Raw genomic sequence first — 18,862 nt, 5'->3', positions numbered from 1 at the left:
AACTTCCTCATGGCACATTACTTTGCCCTCTATTTAATGCAACTTTGTCTTAGTTATTCTAAATGGGCTAACTCCTTTAGGAAAATAATCACTAATTGTATTTATAAAATAGCAGATCAAGGGCATCCATATGGAGAGAGTGCAGAGGAGATTTATAAGAATGTTGCTAGGGCTTGAAAATTGCAGCTATGGGGGGAGATTGGATAGGTTAGGGTTGTTTTCCTTAGAACAGACCTAACTGAGGTGTACAAAATTATTTGGAGCCTAGATAGGGTAGACAGGAAAGACTTGTTTCCCCTGGCTGAGGGGTCAAATACCAGGGAGCATAGCTTTAAGGTGATTGGTGGAAGGATTAAAGAAGACATGAGGAAAAACTTTTTCACCCAGAGGGTTGTGGGTGTCTGGAATTCACTGCCTAAGTTGCTGGTTGAGGCTGAAATGTTCAACTCATTTAAAAGGTACCTGGATCTGCCTCTGAAGTGCTGTAACCTGCAAGGTTACAGACTAGATGTTGGAAAGTGGGATTAAAATGAGTGGCTAGTTTCTTATTTCTCTTTTTGGCCGGCGCAGAGACGATGGGCTGAATGGCCTCTTTCTGTAACTGTAACTTTTCAATGGTTCTATGGTTGTAAACTGTTCAGTATGTTTCCACTCGTATTGCCAGCATGTTTCTTATCAAGTGAACTTTGCTGCCTGAACTTTGTATGGTTTGTGAAAGCGGTTCTTGGGTGGTAGATCTCGACAGCAATCAAACCCCACGATATCAGTGCTTTGCTGTTCTGATTTGACCTCAAATGTTCTTTCATCCTTTGACGAAAAATTGGACTTTTAACTGGCTCCCGGCTTTTAAGTTGTCTTGTTGCATTGATTGTTGGCTGTTGCCTGTTCTTAGGCTGATTGGGAATAATGTGCAGTAACAAGATATGTCTTCTTAGCGCTGGAGTTGTTGTTGGTGCGGTGATGTTGATACTTGGAGGCATCCTGATCCCAATTGGAAATAAAGTAATCCAGGATTTTATAAATAAGGTATATTATAACTTTACATATGAATGTAGTTACTTCATCCTTAAAGATCTTAATTGGTATGTGCTGAACATTTTCTTTATATTTATGTTCCTGCTATGCTATAATACTGATATTAATGGTATGAGTGTGCTGACAGATTCCTGTTCTGCTTTTTCACTCATTAAATCATCTGATGCTCACTGGATTGTGCACCTTGCTGCCACACTGGTCTCACATCTTTGGCACCTGGGTTTGAACCTAGATTAAAACTGGGTCTCTCTCTGCTGTCTTTCAGAGAGCAGTTCATAACCAGTGTGAATTCATATACAAAACTTGGGAGAAAACTAATCCACAAGTCTAACTCAACCTGCTGAGCAATATCTTTGTAAGCCAATCTCAAGCATATTTAGCTGCTGACAGGAGAAGATAGCAAGTACAGAAAGGAACAAACAAGCAATGGAGGAGGTCCCAGACCCTATGAGTCCTTGACACCATTTGAGAAATAATCCCCGACTTCGTTGGGCATGGAGGTAGTGATGAGACAGATCTTGCATATCAATCTGATATCAGGGGAGTAAGCAGTATAACCGCCTGGTGTTCCTGTCACTCTCACCTCTGATGCTCCCAATGCAGGTGCATTTTGTAGAAGGCAGGTGATAGTTGGTCACAACTTTGCTGTGTTGAAAGAAGCCTTAGGGGCCTTTCTTTTGCTAAACCCACCAACAGCTTACTGATGCCACAATTTACAGCTTACTCCCGCCTAACCCTCCCAACCAGCTGCATCAACGTTAGCCCAGATACCCATTCACTGTCTATAAACCAACTGACCCCAACCTTTCCAATGGAGTGAGGGGTATGAGTGATTGGTATGGAAGAAGTTTCAAGTAAGTCAATGACACAACTTGAAAAACTCAGATTATTGATTTTCTGTAATAATGAAGTAGTTTAATATTTCGGAACTAGTGAGGCCTTATTTCTGGTTATTGTAGTCTTTTAACTTATCTAAAAACGGTTTTCTTTTCAAACACTATTATAGGAAGACGTTATTGAAGAAGGCACCCTCGCATATGAAAACTGGATACAAATAGGAAGCCCTGTCTACAGACAGTTCTGGCTCTATAATGTGAAAAACCCATCAGAAATTATGAATCTTGGAGCTAAACCTGTGCTTGAGCAAAAAGGGCCCTATACCTACAGGTACATGTCATTTCAATTAGGCTTTGAAAATTTGACCTAGTTAAAATAAATCTTGGATGGTTTGGCCCCCACACTCTAATGTTATGTGATCTGTTCTGCCGTTGTGACACTCAGCTTTTGGCATCTCTCACTCCCTCTTCAGTCATTTCCTAGGTACAGGTTAGCTTCCCAATATTATGGGAAAATATCTGTTTAAAATATTAAAGTGAATTCTCCCAGTGAGTTGCTCAGCCACATAGACAAGGAAGGCCCTATTGATCCTTGGCCTGCATGTGCTGAATTAAGGAGGTGATCAGGGCAGGATAACCAACCTCTTCACCCCAGTGGAAGGGTTCCTGTTGCTAATTGCTATCCAAGGACCCCTTGTGAAAATGTGAGAAGTTGACTAAGGACTGCATCAAGCTTCAGTGCAATGCTTCATATTGACAAGCAGCCCAAACACAATCAAAGCCCTACACGTGAACAATGGGAGAGCTACTGACATTCACTGCCCCGGAACAATACTTCAGAAAGAATTCAGTGGTTTCAGGAGATGAAGGGAAGGAAAAAAGTGATGAGAATATAAATAAATGTATCTTGTGGTAAGCCCCATGTATTTAAAAACTAAAAAGGGTGCAGGATTAAATTTTAAAAGCATGGCAGAATGGGATTCAGATTTTGGAAATGCTCATGTAGTTGCTGGTGGCACTTATTCCCCTTGTTTGATTACACCAATGTAAGACATATCTCTTTTGCATTTGTACAATCCCTGCCAATCAGTTTATGTACTTCTGATAATCCCAAAGGTTATAAAAAAAAACAAAAAGTCAGAGAATATTTATATATCTGATAAACAGATTACAAGGTTCCACAAAGAACTGATCAAAGTTTATAAGCTATTAATATCCTGTAACATTTGGTCACTGACTTTACCCTGAAACATGCTTAGCATAGTGGTATTCTCACTGGATTAGTGTTCCACTGACCCAGGATAATGCTCTGGGGACCCGGGTTTAAATCCCAGCATGGCAGATGGTGAAATTTGAATTCAATAAAAACCTGGAATTAAATATCTAACGATGGCTATGAAACCATTGCTGATTGTTGTAAAAACCCATCTGGTTCACTAATGTGCTTATCTGCTGTCCTTATCTGGTCTGGCCTACATGTGACTCCAGACACACAGCAATGTGGTTGACTCTTAAATTCCCTCTGAACAAGGGCAATTAGGGATGGACAATAAATTCTGGCCTAGCCAGTGATACCCACATCCTATGAATGAATGAATAAACATCCCACAGGCAAGCGTAAAATCGTGTGAGGCAACGTCGTGCGAGCGGCCCGATGCCATCATGCATTCATGTGATATTTTGCTGGGCGGACGCGTGCAAAATTCAGAAGCGGACCCGCCGACAATTAGGAGGGCAATTAAGCCCATTAACGGTGTAATTGTCTCTGATTTCTCGTGGCCCGTCCAAACTTATAGTTGGCGGACATGCGAATCGGCCAGGCGGCCTTTACACTTTTCATCGAACCTCATCCAAGTGCGGGATGAAAACTCCGTTATGAAATAAAACAAAAGAAAATCTGTGGACAGCATTTTTATGAGGTATATTTTCAGGTGATGCATGGACATTTCTCTGCAGCTTTTAAACCTTCATTTCATCATTTGAAGGTCTGCAGCTCCCTGAGGCAGCCGTCTGCCTTCAGGGAGCTCTCTCTCACAGTACTCACCCACGCCTGCGGTGACGTCATCGTCCGCCCTCTTCCCGCCCCCACCCCAGCAGCGCTGAGCTTTGCAGTGCGCATTTCATGCTGGCTTGCCGTTAATCGGGGGCCGATTGTGGTCGGCGGTCTGTTTCCCAACTGCTCCCAGGCCCACCGGTCGCTCACGCCAGCCAAGGGTAAAACTCAGGTTGCCTGTCCCCAAATAGAAAGGCTATGCTCCCAGCCTTGAGATCTGACTGTGTTGGCTGAGGCAAAGCAAGACCCAGCACGGGTCATAATATTACAGATCCAATATCCTCCAAAGTGGGTGTGTGTGTAGATTTTGATGTGGAACATTTTACAGTGTATCAGACAACAAGCTAAATCTGGTATACACATTCCAGCAGCAAACACATTCTACCTGTTTATATGGCTTTAATACTAGGGTGGTTTATATTGGTGGGTTGGAGCTCAACTGATGGCATTTTCTTGTAAGTGACCCATGATGTGAACCCCAAAGAGCACTGGACACCTAATTTTTCCTGTTAGTAGCTTTTGGTATCAAATCTCTTGATTTTTATGAGTTTGACTTCTGATTTACAAGGCACTGGAACTGGTATTACTGAGCTCAATTTTACTTTGAAATTGTGAGAGTTGGCATGCTTGTGACACTTTCAATATGCATGGTACACAATGGTCACTTTTTTGGGGGGTTAACTCACTAAGCAAGCTCTTTTCTCAAACTTATGTACCCCATTAGAAAAGCAGAAAACACTTATATCAATAAAGACACATACAAGTCTTCTGAAAAACTAATATAGAACTAAACCATACAACTTCAATTACATCTGACCACCACCAGTGTCTTCATTCTCCTCTGTTAATGAGAATTACTAATTTTCCTTTTCAGCTTCATTATGGCAATAATTCTGCCACATTCACTGATATTCTTATTGTTCCTCCCCACCTGCAGGATTTTGCTCCTTCTCATTTTGGGGCTTCTCCATCTATTTTCTCCTCTGCACACCACAATTGACTTCACCTTCTTTATTCCTGTTTGCATTAAAAACATATCTTTTCTGCCACACTTTCACAGATCTCCTCCAACCCTTCTGTTACAGTTTGGCATCTGTTTTTCCCCATGAAGCACTTTCAAACATTCACTACATTAATGCTATTGTATAAATGTAAGTTGTTTATTTTCCAAAAAAATATACTCAATCCATAAAATTTGTAAAAATATATTACATAACAGTTCAAATTTGACATTATATAGAATGCTAGCCTTAAAGCTGCTAAGTGCATGTAAATTGTCATATTCCACACTTTATTGTTGCTCAACGCAATGCTCACTGTTTTTCCTGTGTTTTATTTACTTTTCCAGGATAAGGCAGCTCCCGAAGGACATCATTGCTATAAATGCTAATCACACAATATCATACTTACAGCTTCGTTCAGCCATCTTTCAGCCTAACATGTCTGTTGGCTTAGAAACAGACACAATCACAGCCCTCAACTTTGCTGCTGCAGTAAGCAACATTTGCTGAAAATATCAATCAAAATAAGAAAAGATCAAATTTACGTGACAAAATGCTAGCGCTGATTCGACACTCTATCTGCATGCATAGTGATGATATGCATATGTAGTAAATGGCATGGGCATCTCGTTTCAGTGGAAGCCTCAACCGAAGAGAGAGAGGTTTTCCGTTAGGTAGATAACTAATGCAATGGCAAATGAAGATTTAGAATAGACTGAAATATTGTATCACCAAATTTTAATATTGAAAATCAGATTGTCTTGTCTAATTTTTGCACCTTGTTTTTAACTTTAATGCCACACATCTGTTAAACAGCCTAGAAGTTTAACCGTGGGAGGAATTGCATGTAGTTTTCTCTTTGGATAGCTCCTCTTTGTTGACGCAGCGTTATTAAGGGCTGATTGAGTGTTTAAATGCTGAAAGAAAGGTATATGATTTTCACTTTGCAGTATGTAGTTATTAAGGTGATGCAGAGTTTGAGGTCTGTGCAGAGCTGGTTTTCCAATTGTCAAACCCTGAAATCTATAAATTGAAATAGGCAAAAATAGATCAACATCAGCTTATATCTCTATAGCGCCTTTAACATAATGAAATGTCCCAGGGTGCTTCACAGGAGTATTATGAAGCAAAGAACGACACCAAGCCACGTATGGAGATACTTGTCTGGATTTTCATCCTCCAGGTGGATAGCAATACTGTGTGCAGTTTGGTCTCCTTATTTAAGGAAGGATGTAAATGCATTGGAGGAGGTTTACTAGATTGATACCTGGAATGAGTGGGTTGTCTTATGAGGAAAAGTTAGACAGACTGGGCTTGTTTCCACTGGAGTTTAGAAGGGTGAGGAGTGATTTGATTGAAGTATACAAGATCCTGAATGGCCTTGACAAAGTGGACATGGAAAGGATGTTTCCTCTTGTGGTTGAGACCAGAATTAGGGGGCACTGTTTTAAAATTAGGGGTCGCCCTTTTAGGACACAGATGAGGAGAAATTTTTTCTCTCAGAGGTTTGTGCGACTTTGGAACTCTCTGCCTCTGAAGGCGGTGGAGGCAGAGTTATTGAATATTTTTAAGGCAGAGGTAGATAGATTCTTGTTAGGCAAGGGAGTCAAAGGTTATCGGGGTAGATGGGAATGTGGAAATAGAAACACAAGAAGATCAGCCATGATGTTATTGAATGGCAGAGCAGCCTCGAGGGGCCGAATGGTCTACTCCTGTCCCTATTTCTTTCGTTCTTATGTTCTAATATTCCCGGTTCGGCCCATCAGTCTCAGGAGAAAGCACCTGCAAAGGTGGGATTTTCTTGTGGAGGTGCTGACGCAGGCTGGAGTCAGGCCAGCCAATTCGAGAAAAAGTTTGGAGGCAGTCACAGGGGCTGCCAGGTGCCAAGCACCCACCTTGGTACAGTGGGACTTTGTCCCAGTTATAATAAAAACAGAAAGGCCCTCCAGCCATCATCCCTCATACCCCTTTACCTCCTATGCCCCATCCATGCCACCTCATGCCCCCAAACAACCCCTTTGGCTCCTCATACCCCCATGCCAAGGTATGCCCCAAACCACAACCCCCCATGGTTCCTCATGCCCCCATGGCAAATTATGCCCCCCAAACAATCCCCATGGCTCCTTTTGCACCCCAATTCTATGCTATGGCACTTCCATGCCCATTCACCCACTAAACCTGTGTAGAATCAATGAACCCTATAGTGATAGGGTAGGATGTGTAAAAAAAGCTTTAGAACAAACAGTCATTCATTGATAAATTTCCACTTTATTTTAAAAAAAATCCTTTTTACTGTAGGGCAATAAAAGTGCCAATCATCCAGACCCTTTAAAGTTTCAATAGCTGAAACTGAGGCACATCTTAACATGTGTAAATAAGCATAAACATTGCACAATTGACAGAAGTGATCAGAGAGCCAGGGCTGTCAATCAAGTAATGTTTTCTCTCTGGTTTAGGTGTTTTAGTACTCTAACGGATGTTTGGGCTCTTATCCAAGAATATATAATGAGGCTAGGCTGAAGGGGCCTAGACATCTATTACTTTTGCTGAAACAGCTGTGTCCCAGACAAAACATTGTTTGATTGATAGCTCTGGCTTTCACATGTTTCACACAAGGTTAAGTGATTTCAAAGGTTTCTGGTTTCAGTTATTGGTTTTTTAAAGGGTCTGGATGAATGACATTTATTATTACCTTGTAGTGAAATGATATTCTAACATAGTGGAAAGTAATGAATAAAGGAATTACTTTTTAAATCTTTACTTCACATATCCTATTGCCAATATAGGGTTGATTGGTATATACAATGTATAGTGGATCAATGGGCATGGAAGTGCCATAGTTTGGCATGGGGGCATGTGGAGCCATGGGGTTGGGTGGTGTGTCAGAGCTTGGTGTAGGGATCACAAGGGGCCATGGGGGGGGGTGGTGGTTGAGTGCCATGGCTTCGCATAGGGAGGACCTGGGGAAATCACCTTTTAAAATGTCCCCTCACGCCCTTTGAGGGCCCGTGAACCACGACTCTTTAAAAACCTGGTCCGAAGCCATGAAAATTTTGGAGGAGTAGGCGATGCCTATGTCTCCAATGGAGCCGGCCAGGTACAAAATGCCAGATGAGGGCTTTTTGACAGGAACCGACCTGCACCCTTTAAAGGCACTCCCAAAAATAAGACAGCCCTGGAATGGGTTCAGGAATCCTGGCATTTTTCTCCATTGTGGGGGTTGTGCAGGAATGGGTGCCGCCATTTTATGTGGGCGGGCCAATTAAAGCCCACCCAGCGTGACATGCACCAGGAAGTGCTATGCACTCCTTGTGCGGGCGGGGGGGAGGTGATTCCCTCAGCCGGGAGTGCTCTCTTTCGTGCATGTACATGAAAGCGCGCACAGATCTCCCTGAGGCACAGTGCTGTCTCAGGGAGACCAGTGTTACTTTTAAAAAGATAACAAGCGATGAGAAAAATTTATTGACATGTCCCCTCATGTGACACTGTCACATGAGCTGGGACATGTCAATCACTTTTACCAAAGGTGTAACACAAATTTTAAATCTCTTATGAAACCACATCCCGCCCGTAGATGAGGTTTCACGTTTTTTCTGAAGGCCGCCTGGGCTCTTCGCCTGCCCGTCAGCCTTAAGCTTGGACAGGCAGCTTCCTTAACAACTTTAATTAGTTTAATAATGGCCTTAATAGGCCTTTGAAGTTCGGTGGGCTCGCAGCCGACACAGCTGCGCGCCTGCCAAGCTGACAATCTAAATGACACGCGGTGATGTTGGGACGCCCGCCCGAAGTCATCGTGCATCATTTTATGCTTTGGTGAGCGGGCCCCTCCCCCACTCGCCGAAGGGAGAATTCCGTCCCTGGAATTGGGAACCGTCCGCCGTTTTTTAAAGGGCTCTTGAATCATCTCAACTCAGTGAAAATTCAGCCCCAAAAATAAACAGGGGAAAGTTTTCTTATGTTAATTGGTGAATAACACTTCCTGTGACAGGGCAAGATTTAAAGATCATAACAGAAGAAAGGCATTTTCTGACAAATGTGTTTCCTCCCTTCTGTATAGAACAATTCTTGGACATACAGTTGTACTTGATGGATGACAATAAATTGAATCATAAATATGATGTAAATTCTGTGTATGGGAGTTGCTGAACACTGAAGTATTTCTATTTTTCACAGGCTGCACCATCTCTCTTTCCCCCATTTATTCATGGTTTCATCAATATGGTCTTCAAACTGGCAAAAGCTTCCTTGTTCCAGAATAGAACAGTGCTGGAATTACTTTGGGGATATGAAGATCCAATACTGAAAGTGACATCCTCAAAAGACCCGATTACTGGTTTATTTTACCCAGTAAGTATTCGAAGATTAACTTTTAGATTTTATGTTCCCCTTGTTGGAGCCTCAGCTGCTGAAAAACATGAAAACCCACCAGGTGATATATATATGACCATACTGAATACTAGTCTGAAAATCAAGTGGAGCAATCTGGACAGGCAAAGCTCACTGCTGGAGAATATTTATCTAACATTACTTTGAGAATATGTCAGTCTTAATTCCTGTCTCACTTCGATTTTCAGTGAAGTTCAATGGATAGAGGAACACAGACAGCCTAATTTAAAATTGCCCAAACTGAAAGTGTTGATCGAAGAGTGGAGGGGGGACTGGGGGAGTGTGTGGAAATCGCTACACCACCTGTCGCTGCGTAGTGAGCCAGCAATGCAGTTTTCTGCATTGCCCAGTGCAATTGTGACCCTTTAATTCTTTAAAGCCTCCTTCTCATTGGCTAGGTCTCATGGATTTAAATGCAAGGAGTTGGGGGTAATGTATTAGCATGGATAGAGGATTGGTTAACAGAGAGTATGATAAACAGTACATCTTCAAGTTGGCAGGCTGCAAATAGTGGATCAATACTGAGGCTTCAGTTTTTTGCAATCCACAGTGAAGACTTAAAGAGACAGAGAGTAATGTATCCATCTTTCCTGTGGATACAAAGTTAGGTGGGAATGTCAGCTGTGAGGAAGGCACAAAGAGGCTACAAAGAGAAAAAGACAGGTTAAGTGAGTGGAAAATATAGGCCTGAATTTTTCGGATGGGGGGAGGTGGCTGGGGGGGAGGGTGTTGCTTCCCACGTGCCCCTTGGCCTTTTCACGCCCGAAAGAGCTTTAAGTGGCTGCAGGCAGGACTTGCATCCCTCGCTCAGGAGGAAGTCCCGCCTTGGAGAGCTGCCCGCCAAACTAATTGGCCATCAGCTCTCCAGTCCCTGCAGTGACAAGACGGGGAATTGCATGAGGCCGCCTGAGACTGAGTCCGGGCACTGGAGGCCCAGGTAAGTTTAAAGGGTCCCAAGGTGGAGAGGTTAGGGTAGGCCTGGGTGGGGGGGTTAGGTGTGATGGGGGTGATTGGGGTCTTAGGGGAGAGGCTAGCAGGGGGGGTGGAGGTCTGGCAGCCACTGGATCTTAAGGGGTGGGTGCCCGACTTCAGAAGGGGGCTTCTGATGGAGGCGCCCTCCACCCCTGCCCCCAACACCCCACTTACCCGCCCGAGATCAAAGTCTGTTGATTTTCAGGCTTCCCCCTCACAACTTCAATCCTCCTGCCAGCCTAAAAACTGAGGCTCCAATAATTGGTCGCTTAAGGGCCTTAATTGGGACAATGCAGACTTCCCGTCCAAGGCTTTGCCCACCCCAGCGTAAAATGGCTGTGCGATTGGGGCAGGTGGGAACCTGGGGGGATTCCCAATCCTTCGATTTCATGGTCCCACCCCCCCACCTAAAAACCTGCCGGTGGTGGAGCATGAAATTCAGGCCATGGAGGCAGATGGAGTTTAATGTGGGGAAGTGTGAGGTTATTAACTTTGGTGGTAGGAATAGAAAAACAATATTTTTAAAAAGGTATGAAACCTCTAGCTGTTGATGTTCAGAGAGACTTAGGGCAGAATTTTCCGAGCTCGCTGGTGGTGGGCGAGATAGGTGGTGTGTGCAGAAAATATGGTGCGACCTGCTTCACCACAGCATGAAGGCAGGTCCCGATCGTCTGCTCAGCCTGCCAACAGCGGGCCGCATTTCCCCCCATTGGTCAACAGGGACTTAATTGTAATAGATTAGCATATCATTAAAAGGCCATCGCACCAGGCTCTTGGAATCCCACCGTGTCACCCATCCATATCAGCGGGAAAGCACGGGGACGTGTTTCACAATAACACACAGGAAACCTGCACTTGGCGGCCTTTGCTTTGGGGGAACTGAGGTGAGTGAGCAGTAGCGTACACCACAGCTCACCTGTTGTTTACAGGCCTCAGGGGCATCGGGGATGGGGGATAAGCAGGGGGACCTGATGCCTGGCCCCAGAGATGACTGCTGAGGTTGTGGGGGAGGTGGGGGGAATGTCCGGAGGCGAGTGGTGGCCAGTCTCGCAGGTGACTGCTGAGTGGCAGGGGAGTGTCCGGGTGTCTGGGGGCAAGTTCTGGCCAGGCTTGAAGGCAACCGTTGTCGGTGGAGGGGGGGGGTGTCAAGTGTTGCCCTGGCACTGCAACCCGTGAACAGGCAATCAAGGTGGGGGTCAGGGTAAGCCAGGGGAGTGGCCACACATTTACACCTGTATAAACTGACCATGCCTCTGCAACTGAGACAGATCAGACACAGCCACAGTGATATGATTGGGCTCCGGCTCCTAGCCTGCCCATCCTTGCAAACAACGCAGAGGCACCAAGCACTCCATACCTTACCCCCTAGTCCCCTGCCCCCCCACAACCTCCAGCACAGACCTTGAGTCTGCCACCACTTTGTTGGACCGCGGAACAGATGGACTGCACACTTTGTACAATCTCCTCGCCAACGCTGGCCATATAGCAGTCACTGCTGGAGATGCTCACAGTCCCTTGCAATCTCAGCATCCCGGTTTGAAACAGTGTCCCCCATGTTGCAGGCTGACAGGGCAGCCAGGCAGCGCACTCATCTCTGGCCGTCCGAAGGGTGACCAGCACTCTCCAGGAAGCATTGAGGGGCAGTCACACAGGGCCAGGAAAGGGGCTAAGTAGAGCCATGATAACCACGTCTCTCTCTCTTTCATGCTGCAGGAGGATCACGTCAGGATCATGCATCCTGGTGACCTAGCTGTATGCCTGATAGCCTACAGAGACTGTAGAAGACTGAGGAGAGAGCATCTGAGGCTCCTGGCTGCGCAAAGCCAGGAGCAGCAGCCTCATTAAGAAGGGGCAGCAGGGGCTCCCGCACACGCTGCCCAGGAGCGACAGTGAACTGTGGCTAGTCGGTGCCTAGCAACACCCAGGGTCTATAGACACAACCTGCCATTCCTGCAGATGACTGAGAACCAACGTCGCCAACGACTGTGCATGACTAGGGACCTGGTGGCTCACATCTGTCACTTACTGCAGGACTTGTCACCAAGGGGACATGGAGGGCATCTTCTGCCAGTGGCTGTGAAAGAGACCACGACGCTCAATTTCTATGCCAGTGACTCCTTTCAGGGCTCCACAGGTGACCTCAGTGGGATTTCACAATCTGCCAACCACAAATGCATCCATGAGGTCACGGATGCCATCTTCTCCATGGCACAACTTTGTGCATTTATCCTGGGATTGGGACAGCCAGGATGCAAGGGCCATTGGATTCACCCTGATCTCAGAATTCCCACAGGTGCAGGGTGTGATTGACTGCACACATGTGGAACTCAGGAGCCCTATGTTCAGTGGACTTCATCAACCGCAAGGTTCAGATACTATCTGAACGTGCAGATGGTATGCAACCACCAGAAATGCATCCTGCAGGTGTGCGCACGGTTTCCAGGGAGTGTACACGATACCTACATCCTGAGTCACTCGCAGATCCCTGCAATCTTCCAGGATATGCAAAGGCTGCAGGATTGGCTCCTTAGGGACAAGGGTTATCAGCAGACGCCGTGGCTGATGACACCTGTGCAGCTGCAAGATTCGCAAGATTGATTCCTGGGATGAGAGGGTTGTCCTATGATGAGAGACTTAGTAAATTGGGTCTCTATTCTCCAAATTTAGAAGAATGAGAGGTGATCGCATTGAAACATGCAAGATTATGAAACGATTTCACAAGGTAGATACTGAGAGGTTGTTTCCCCTGGCTGGGGAATCTAGAACACAGGGGGCACAGTCTCAGGATTAGGGGCTGATCATTTAGGACCAGGATGAAGAGAAATTTTTTCACTCAAGGGATTGTGAGTCTTTGAAATCCCGTACTCCAAAGGGTTGTGAATGCTCCATTGTTGAGCACATTCAATAATGAGATGGACAGATTTTTGGCCTCCCAGGGAATGAAGGAAAATGGGGGGCGGGCAGGTAAGTGGAGTTGAGGCAGAAGATCAGCCATGATTGTATCGAATGGTGGAGCAGGTTCAAGGGGCCAGGTGGTCTACTACTCTTCCTATTTCTTATGTTATGTTCCCCACCCACCCCACTCCACTCACTACCTGGACAAACAATATGCCAGGAAAACAACATATTCTTGAGACCCAGAATTACTAACTTATTGACACAAGAAGCTCAGATGACTTATTCCGGTCCTTAATAATTTATATTTATTCATCTTTCCAAATATGGGTTGGGGTATTCTGTACCTGCCACCACTTCATGAGGAAAATTCTGAAGTGGTCAGAGGTTAGAGCAAAATAACCAGCAAAAATTCAGGCCCATCAATTTGTTTGGTTTTAAATTGTTTTATTCTGACAATTGTTTGTATCTCTTATACTATCGCTGCAAATATTATGATGTATATGCAACTGGTTAACATGTTTGACTTGTCTGTGCCTCTAGTACAATGAAACATCAGATGGAATCTATAACGTGTACACTGGAACAGATGACATTAACAAAGTTGCAATAATTGACCGCTGGATGAATAAGACGTAAGAGTAAAATGAGGTTGTAGCCATCTTTTCATGTATTCTCTGAGCACCTTTGAAAATAAATAAAGATGCATTTCAATGCCTTCTAGACATCTATGTCAAAAATGTCAGAAATATACAAGTATTAACAGCAGGTGCTCTTCCTTTTTTGATGTTCATCATGAGATTAAATGTTAACATTGTGTACTTGCCAAAAACTAGGTTACACACAAAATCATTTATACTCCTTATTTTCAGCATTCTTCAAACTGAATTTTAAATTAGATTGCATATGTATCACTTGGATCCTTATGTAATTAGGAAAAAGCAGCCTAAAATGTTTGAGTGTTTTACAATACACTGCATAACATATCACATTTTGCTGAAGCAAGGGGCTAAAATATTCAAGCTAGCACACATAGTACTTACTTTGCCCAACCTACGTTTTACAGATCAGTGCAGTTGCATATATGCCGTAATCTACGATATAAGTCCATAATTAAATGGTGATAGTACACATTTAACCAGAGTTACCAGGTACAAAATGGACGCATTAAATCCCCCATCCTACCATTCATAAGCACCTTTGCTATAATCTATAGCAGCACATTTTAGAACATCCTATTATCTTTAACCTAACCAATTTAGCATTTTAATTTTAATACAACACGAATCTTTTTTTTTAGAAAACTCACTTTCTGGAATGACACTTACTGTGACATGATCAATGGTACAGGTAAGAATGATAATCAATCATCTAACCTACCCTCATATCATTATCCAAACCATCTCAAAAAGACGATGCTGAAAACCTGAACAAAAATATACCAAGATATTTGTTCTCTGAGCTGGTGGGTCCCATCAATCTGCTGATGGTCAATGACTTCGGACAGTTAATATTTGGGAATTGAAAGCACATGAAGAGCAGAAAATGATAATCTGACCAGTTTGATCACTGGCATTCTGCTGCAGTTAGAATTAAAAGTGACCACGCTATTGTTTGTAGATGAGTTTATGGTTCCGTTATTTATAAGGAATGCACATAAAATGTCAACATCATGCTTTATGTTTGATTTCCAAAGATAGATTTAAGGCAGGGATGAGGGTTGGGAGAAAATAGGATCCATTTTATGTATGTCAGTGCTTGAACGTAGAAAATCACAGTCAAATACTCATGGTGTATACAAATTGTCGAACTTGTTACTGGGTGTTCATTGTCCGCCACTTTTCACAAATAATATGTCCTTGTATTTTTTTCACAGATGCAACCTCTTTTCCACCATTTCTTCATGATAAGGAGAAATTATATTTTTTCTCTTCTGACATTTGCAGGTAATGCACCACTGAAAATAAACACAAATCATATACATTGGAAGTTCTCTTATACATTATCAGCCTTGTCCACCAATGTAAATCTAACTGTTTCAAAGAAAATTGGCAAACACTGGCCAGGTCATTTGGTGTGTTAAATTTAAATGGTTCACATGCGACAAAGACATTGTCTCATCTAAATTATTGATTAATCAGAAATGCCCAAGATGGATGCTGCAGATGGGGGAGGGGAGGCGGGGGGGGGGGGGGATGCTAGACGTTGACGTGGTGGTAGTGTCACCAGACCAGTAATCTAGATGCATCTGTGAAGAGAGAAAGAGTTTCTCTGACTCTAAATCTGTTTCTCTCTCTCCACAGATGCTGCCAGGCCTGCTGAGTTTTTCCAGAATTCTCTGTTTTTATTACAGATTTCCAGTACAGCAGTATTTTACTTTTATTGTAGAAATCTAAATGCCCAGGCTAAGGCTCTGGGGGCATGGGTTTAAATCCCAGCTGGTGGAATTTAAAATTCAATCAATAAATCTGGGATATAAAGCTAGCCTCAGTAATGGTGATCATGAAACCTATCATCAATTGTTGTAAAAACCTATCTGATTCACTAATCTCCCATAGGGAAAGAAATCTGCTATCTTTACCTTGTCTGGTCTATACGTCACTTCAGACTGACAGCAATGTGGTTGACTCTTAACTGCCCTCTGAAATGGCCTAGCTAGCCTCTCAGTTCAAGGGCAATTACGGATGGAAAACAAATGTTGGCCATGCCAGTAACATCCACATCCCATGAAAGAAAGTTTGTATTCGAGAGCCATTCTCAAGGAAACTGGACCCGAGCTTTTACAAGTTAAATGATGCAAGAAAATAAGTGACTAGTCAACCAGTGGTAGTCAACTGGCTTTGATGTCATTAAAAGCTGACTAGTTCCCAGGTAAATCAGTTTTGGATAGATGTGGGCTGCACCTAAACAGGATAGGATTAAAGATACAGGATATTATAAAAGACAAAGGAATTGAAGTTCAAATTAAAAAAGATGAGGAGGAAACAGGAGCTTTAATTAAAGCAAAGCTTGGAGAATGGTCAGGAGGAAGGAGAGAATAGCAGAATGCAAAAAACAAATCAGGGCAAAGAAAACAAATAAAGAGATGAAGGAATCCAAGAAAAAAACATTGCAATGACATGTCTATACTTTCTGTCTTAACTTGGAGAAATATGTAACAAAACATTATGATATGTAGGGCTTACAAAAATATCCAGATGGTAGGAGTTGCTCAGTTGGTTGTACTCAATGTACAGCAAATTATATGCCCTTATAGAAAATATAAAATGAGATGTAGGGTGGTCCTTGTGGAAATAAAAGCAACTTGGAGGTGAAGTGTCTTATTGAATGTTGATAAGATCCTGTGGCACTATTTTGAAGAAGAATAGGGTAGTAAAAATAGAAAGTGTTGGAAAAATTCAGCAGCTCTGGCAGCATCTGTTGAAAGAGAAACAGAGTTAATGGGCAGAATTTTTCCGTCGGCGATTTGAGGGCGGGGCCTGCTCGCCGACATGAAAATGACGGGGGATGAAGTTGGGGAAACCCCCAACGCTATCCCGCCCTAGTTAAATACTCAGGAAGGCGGGCGGACAGCGAAAACAGCTGTCTGCCTGCCGACCTGTCAAGGGCCAATTAAGGCCATTGATAGGATAATTAAGCCAATTAAATGCCCTGCCGGTCCAACCTTAAGGCTGGCAGGCAGACCAGGAGCCCCAGCGGGCTTCTGATAATACATGAAACCTCATCCACTGGTGGAATGATGTTTCATGTAGAGTTTAAAAAACTTTAATAAAGTTTATGTGATATTTATTAACATGTCCCATCTCGTGTCACATTGTCACATGTGGGAGACATGGTAATAATTTTTTTATTTTTCTATTTTTGAAGTTTATAAAACTTTCAGCGCTCTCCCTGAGACAGCACTTAGTCTCAGGGAGCAGTGCGCTTCCTGTCGGGTGGCCCGCCCACTCAAAACGGCGGCAGGGCCGGTTTCGGCGGCAGTGATCGGCTGCCCGCCCGCCGCCGAGCCGGTGGGGTCTGCCCGCCCATCAAGGGCAAAATTCTACCCAATGTTTCAAGTCCAATATGCCTCTTCTTTCATCTCCACCCTCCACAATGCATCACAACTTCAGAACCAGAAGATGTCAGCACAGGTTATATAGTCAAGTCATGGATTGAGGCTTTAACTCTTTACCTTCTGACCCAGAGACAAGAGTTCTACCAGTTGAGCCAAGGAAGGTGTAGTAACTATAGATTGGATAAACGTAGGACTGTAGCTTTAAGAATAATTCTGTGTTGTAAGATCACATGACCTGTGTAAACCAATGTGTTAACAGTGTGGGGAACCTCTGCAAGTGAGTTCTTCTTTAGTTATGGAGTTTGATGCACACGTGTAGTTGCTGCTGCTATCTTGTAAATAAAATTAAATGTTTCCACTAAGAAAAGTTGCCTGAAGATCAACTCTATAACAGAAGGATAAACATGACAGGAGAAGATGAAGGGGAGCCTTATATGAGGAATAATTTAGAAAATAAGGAACCTAAAATTATACCCCAGGAGACTGTGCCACCACAAACACACTTTGGGGAACTACAAATAATTGAAGAGCCTTTAATACAGCAGCAGGTGCAACCAACCAGAAGGATTTTGACATATTGGCCTAACTGACTCCCTTTATGGCTGGGTCAACAAAAATAGCAGCCCTGGCATCTTTAGGTAGGGTCTAGTCTAGGACCCAAACCCAGATCCTAGGGCCTCACTTGTCTGCTGAGCAGATCTTTCTGCAAAATTTATCACAGGGATCAAATTGTTCAGTGTTAGGGAGGATAGGGCTGAAGAAATTTTCAGTATGGGATTTGGTATGATGAAGGATCCATCTCATCCAGACACTGGTGGAATCACAGTATGGGTTTTAACATGGCACGTGATTCCTGTCTAATTCTGTTAGGTTGGCTGTGCTGTGCCATTAGAGATTGAAGGCTTATATCCCCAAAAAGTATTTCCCCATTCAGTTTCCATAATAGGATTCCAAGGCCCCAATATTAATTTAGAGAAGTGTATGGAGCAGAGCAGGCCAATATTATGTGCAACTAAGTTCAGTGTGTCTGCCTGAGGCAGCTGCCCTATCATTCTATTTCTGGGTTTGGCATTGATTGTTTGGCATTTGATTGAGTGTGATGAGGACCCACATTACAGAATTTCCACTCCAGCATTTAAAGGGCTAATTCAAAAATGGGATTTGGAGGAGTAGAGGGTGCTTGGTACAGAGACAGCAATTTCAGATTATGGAGTCAGAATACTCAAAGTCTGCATCTCGTTTTATTTACAGCTCCCTGATGTATGACTGGGGTCTGTGAAGAGTTGGAGAGAGATACTGTTCCCCAGGAGGAACAAACCTGCTGCTGCCACAAAGGGGTTGCTAAATGCAGCCCAGCTGAACACTGAAGTCAGCGAGTTGGAGCCAGTTTCCTGACTAGTTCATTTTCTTACTGGTTTTAATTCACCTGCCTACAACCAAACTCACGTACTCCTCCAGGCTAAAATTATACCCCCGCATCCCACCATGTGTTCAAACTATGTTTGACAATGATAGGGCTTGTAGCAAATAGATACTAATTTGCAATACAGGCAGATAGACAATGCAGAGAATCACTGGTACACACAGCATGCTTAGAGATGTACTAAACAGGCAATAAAATATTGTG

At 43.6% G+C, this 18,862-nt stretch overlaps 1 protein-coding gene across 1 annotated transcript in view; it reads left to right on the top strand.

Annotated features, from left to right (window-relative positions):
* The first annotated feature begins 960 nt into the window (after positions 1–960).
* Positions 961–18,862, top strand: part of cd36 (CD36 molecule (thrombospondin receptor)) — a 36,252-nt gene continuing 18,350 nt past the window's right edge. Inside the window, exons 1-7 of the mRNA XM_041203119.1 lie at positions 961–1,026; positions 2,042–2,202; positions 5,273–5,417; positions 9,099–9,272; positions 13,722–13,813; positions 14,479–14,528; positions 15,055–15,124. Of these exons, the coding sequence (XP_041059053.1) occupies positions 961–1,026; positions 2,042–2,202; positions 5,273–5,417; positions 9,099–9,272; positions 13,722–13,813; positions 14,479–14,528; positions 15,055–15,124 (758 nt within the window). The remainder of the gene's footprint in view (positions 1,027–2,041; positions 2,203–5,272; positions 5,418–9,098; positions 9,273–13,721; positions 13,814–14,478; positions 14,529–15,054; positions 15,125–18,862) is intronic.

This window comes from Carcharodon carcharias, chromosome 13 (genome assembly GCF_017639515.1).
Source record: "Carcharodon carcharias isolate sCarCar2 chromosome 13, sCarCar2.pri, whole genome shotgun sequence".
NCBI classification, from domain to species: Eukaryota; Metazoa; Chordata; class Chondrichthyes; order Lamniformes; family Lamnidae; genus Carcharodon; species Carcharodon carcharias.
This window is presented reverse-complemented; position numbering and strand designations above follow the sequence as displayed.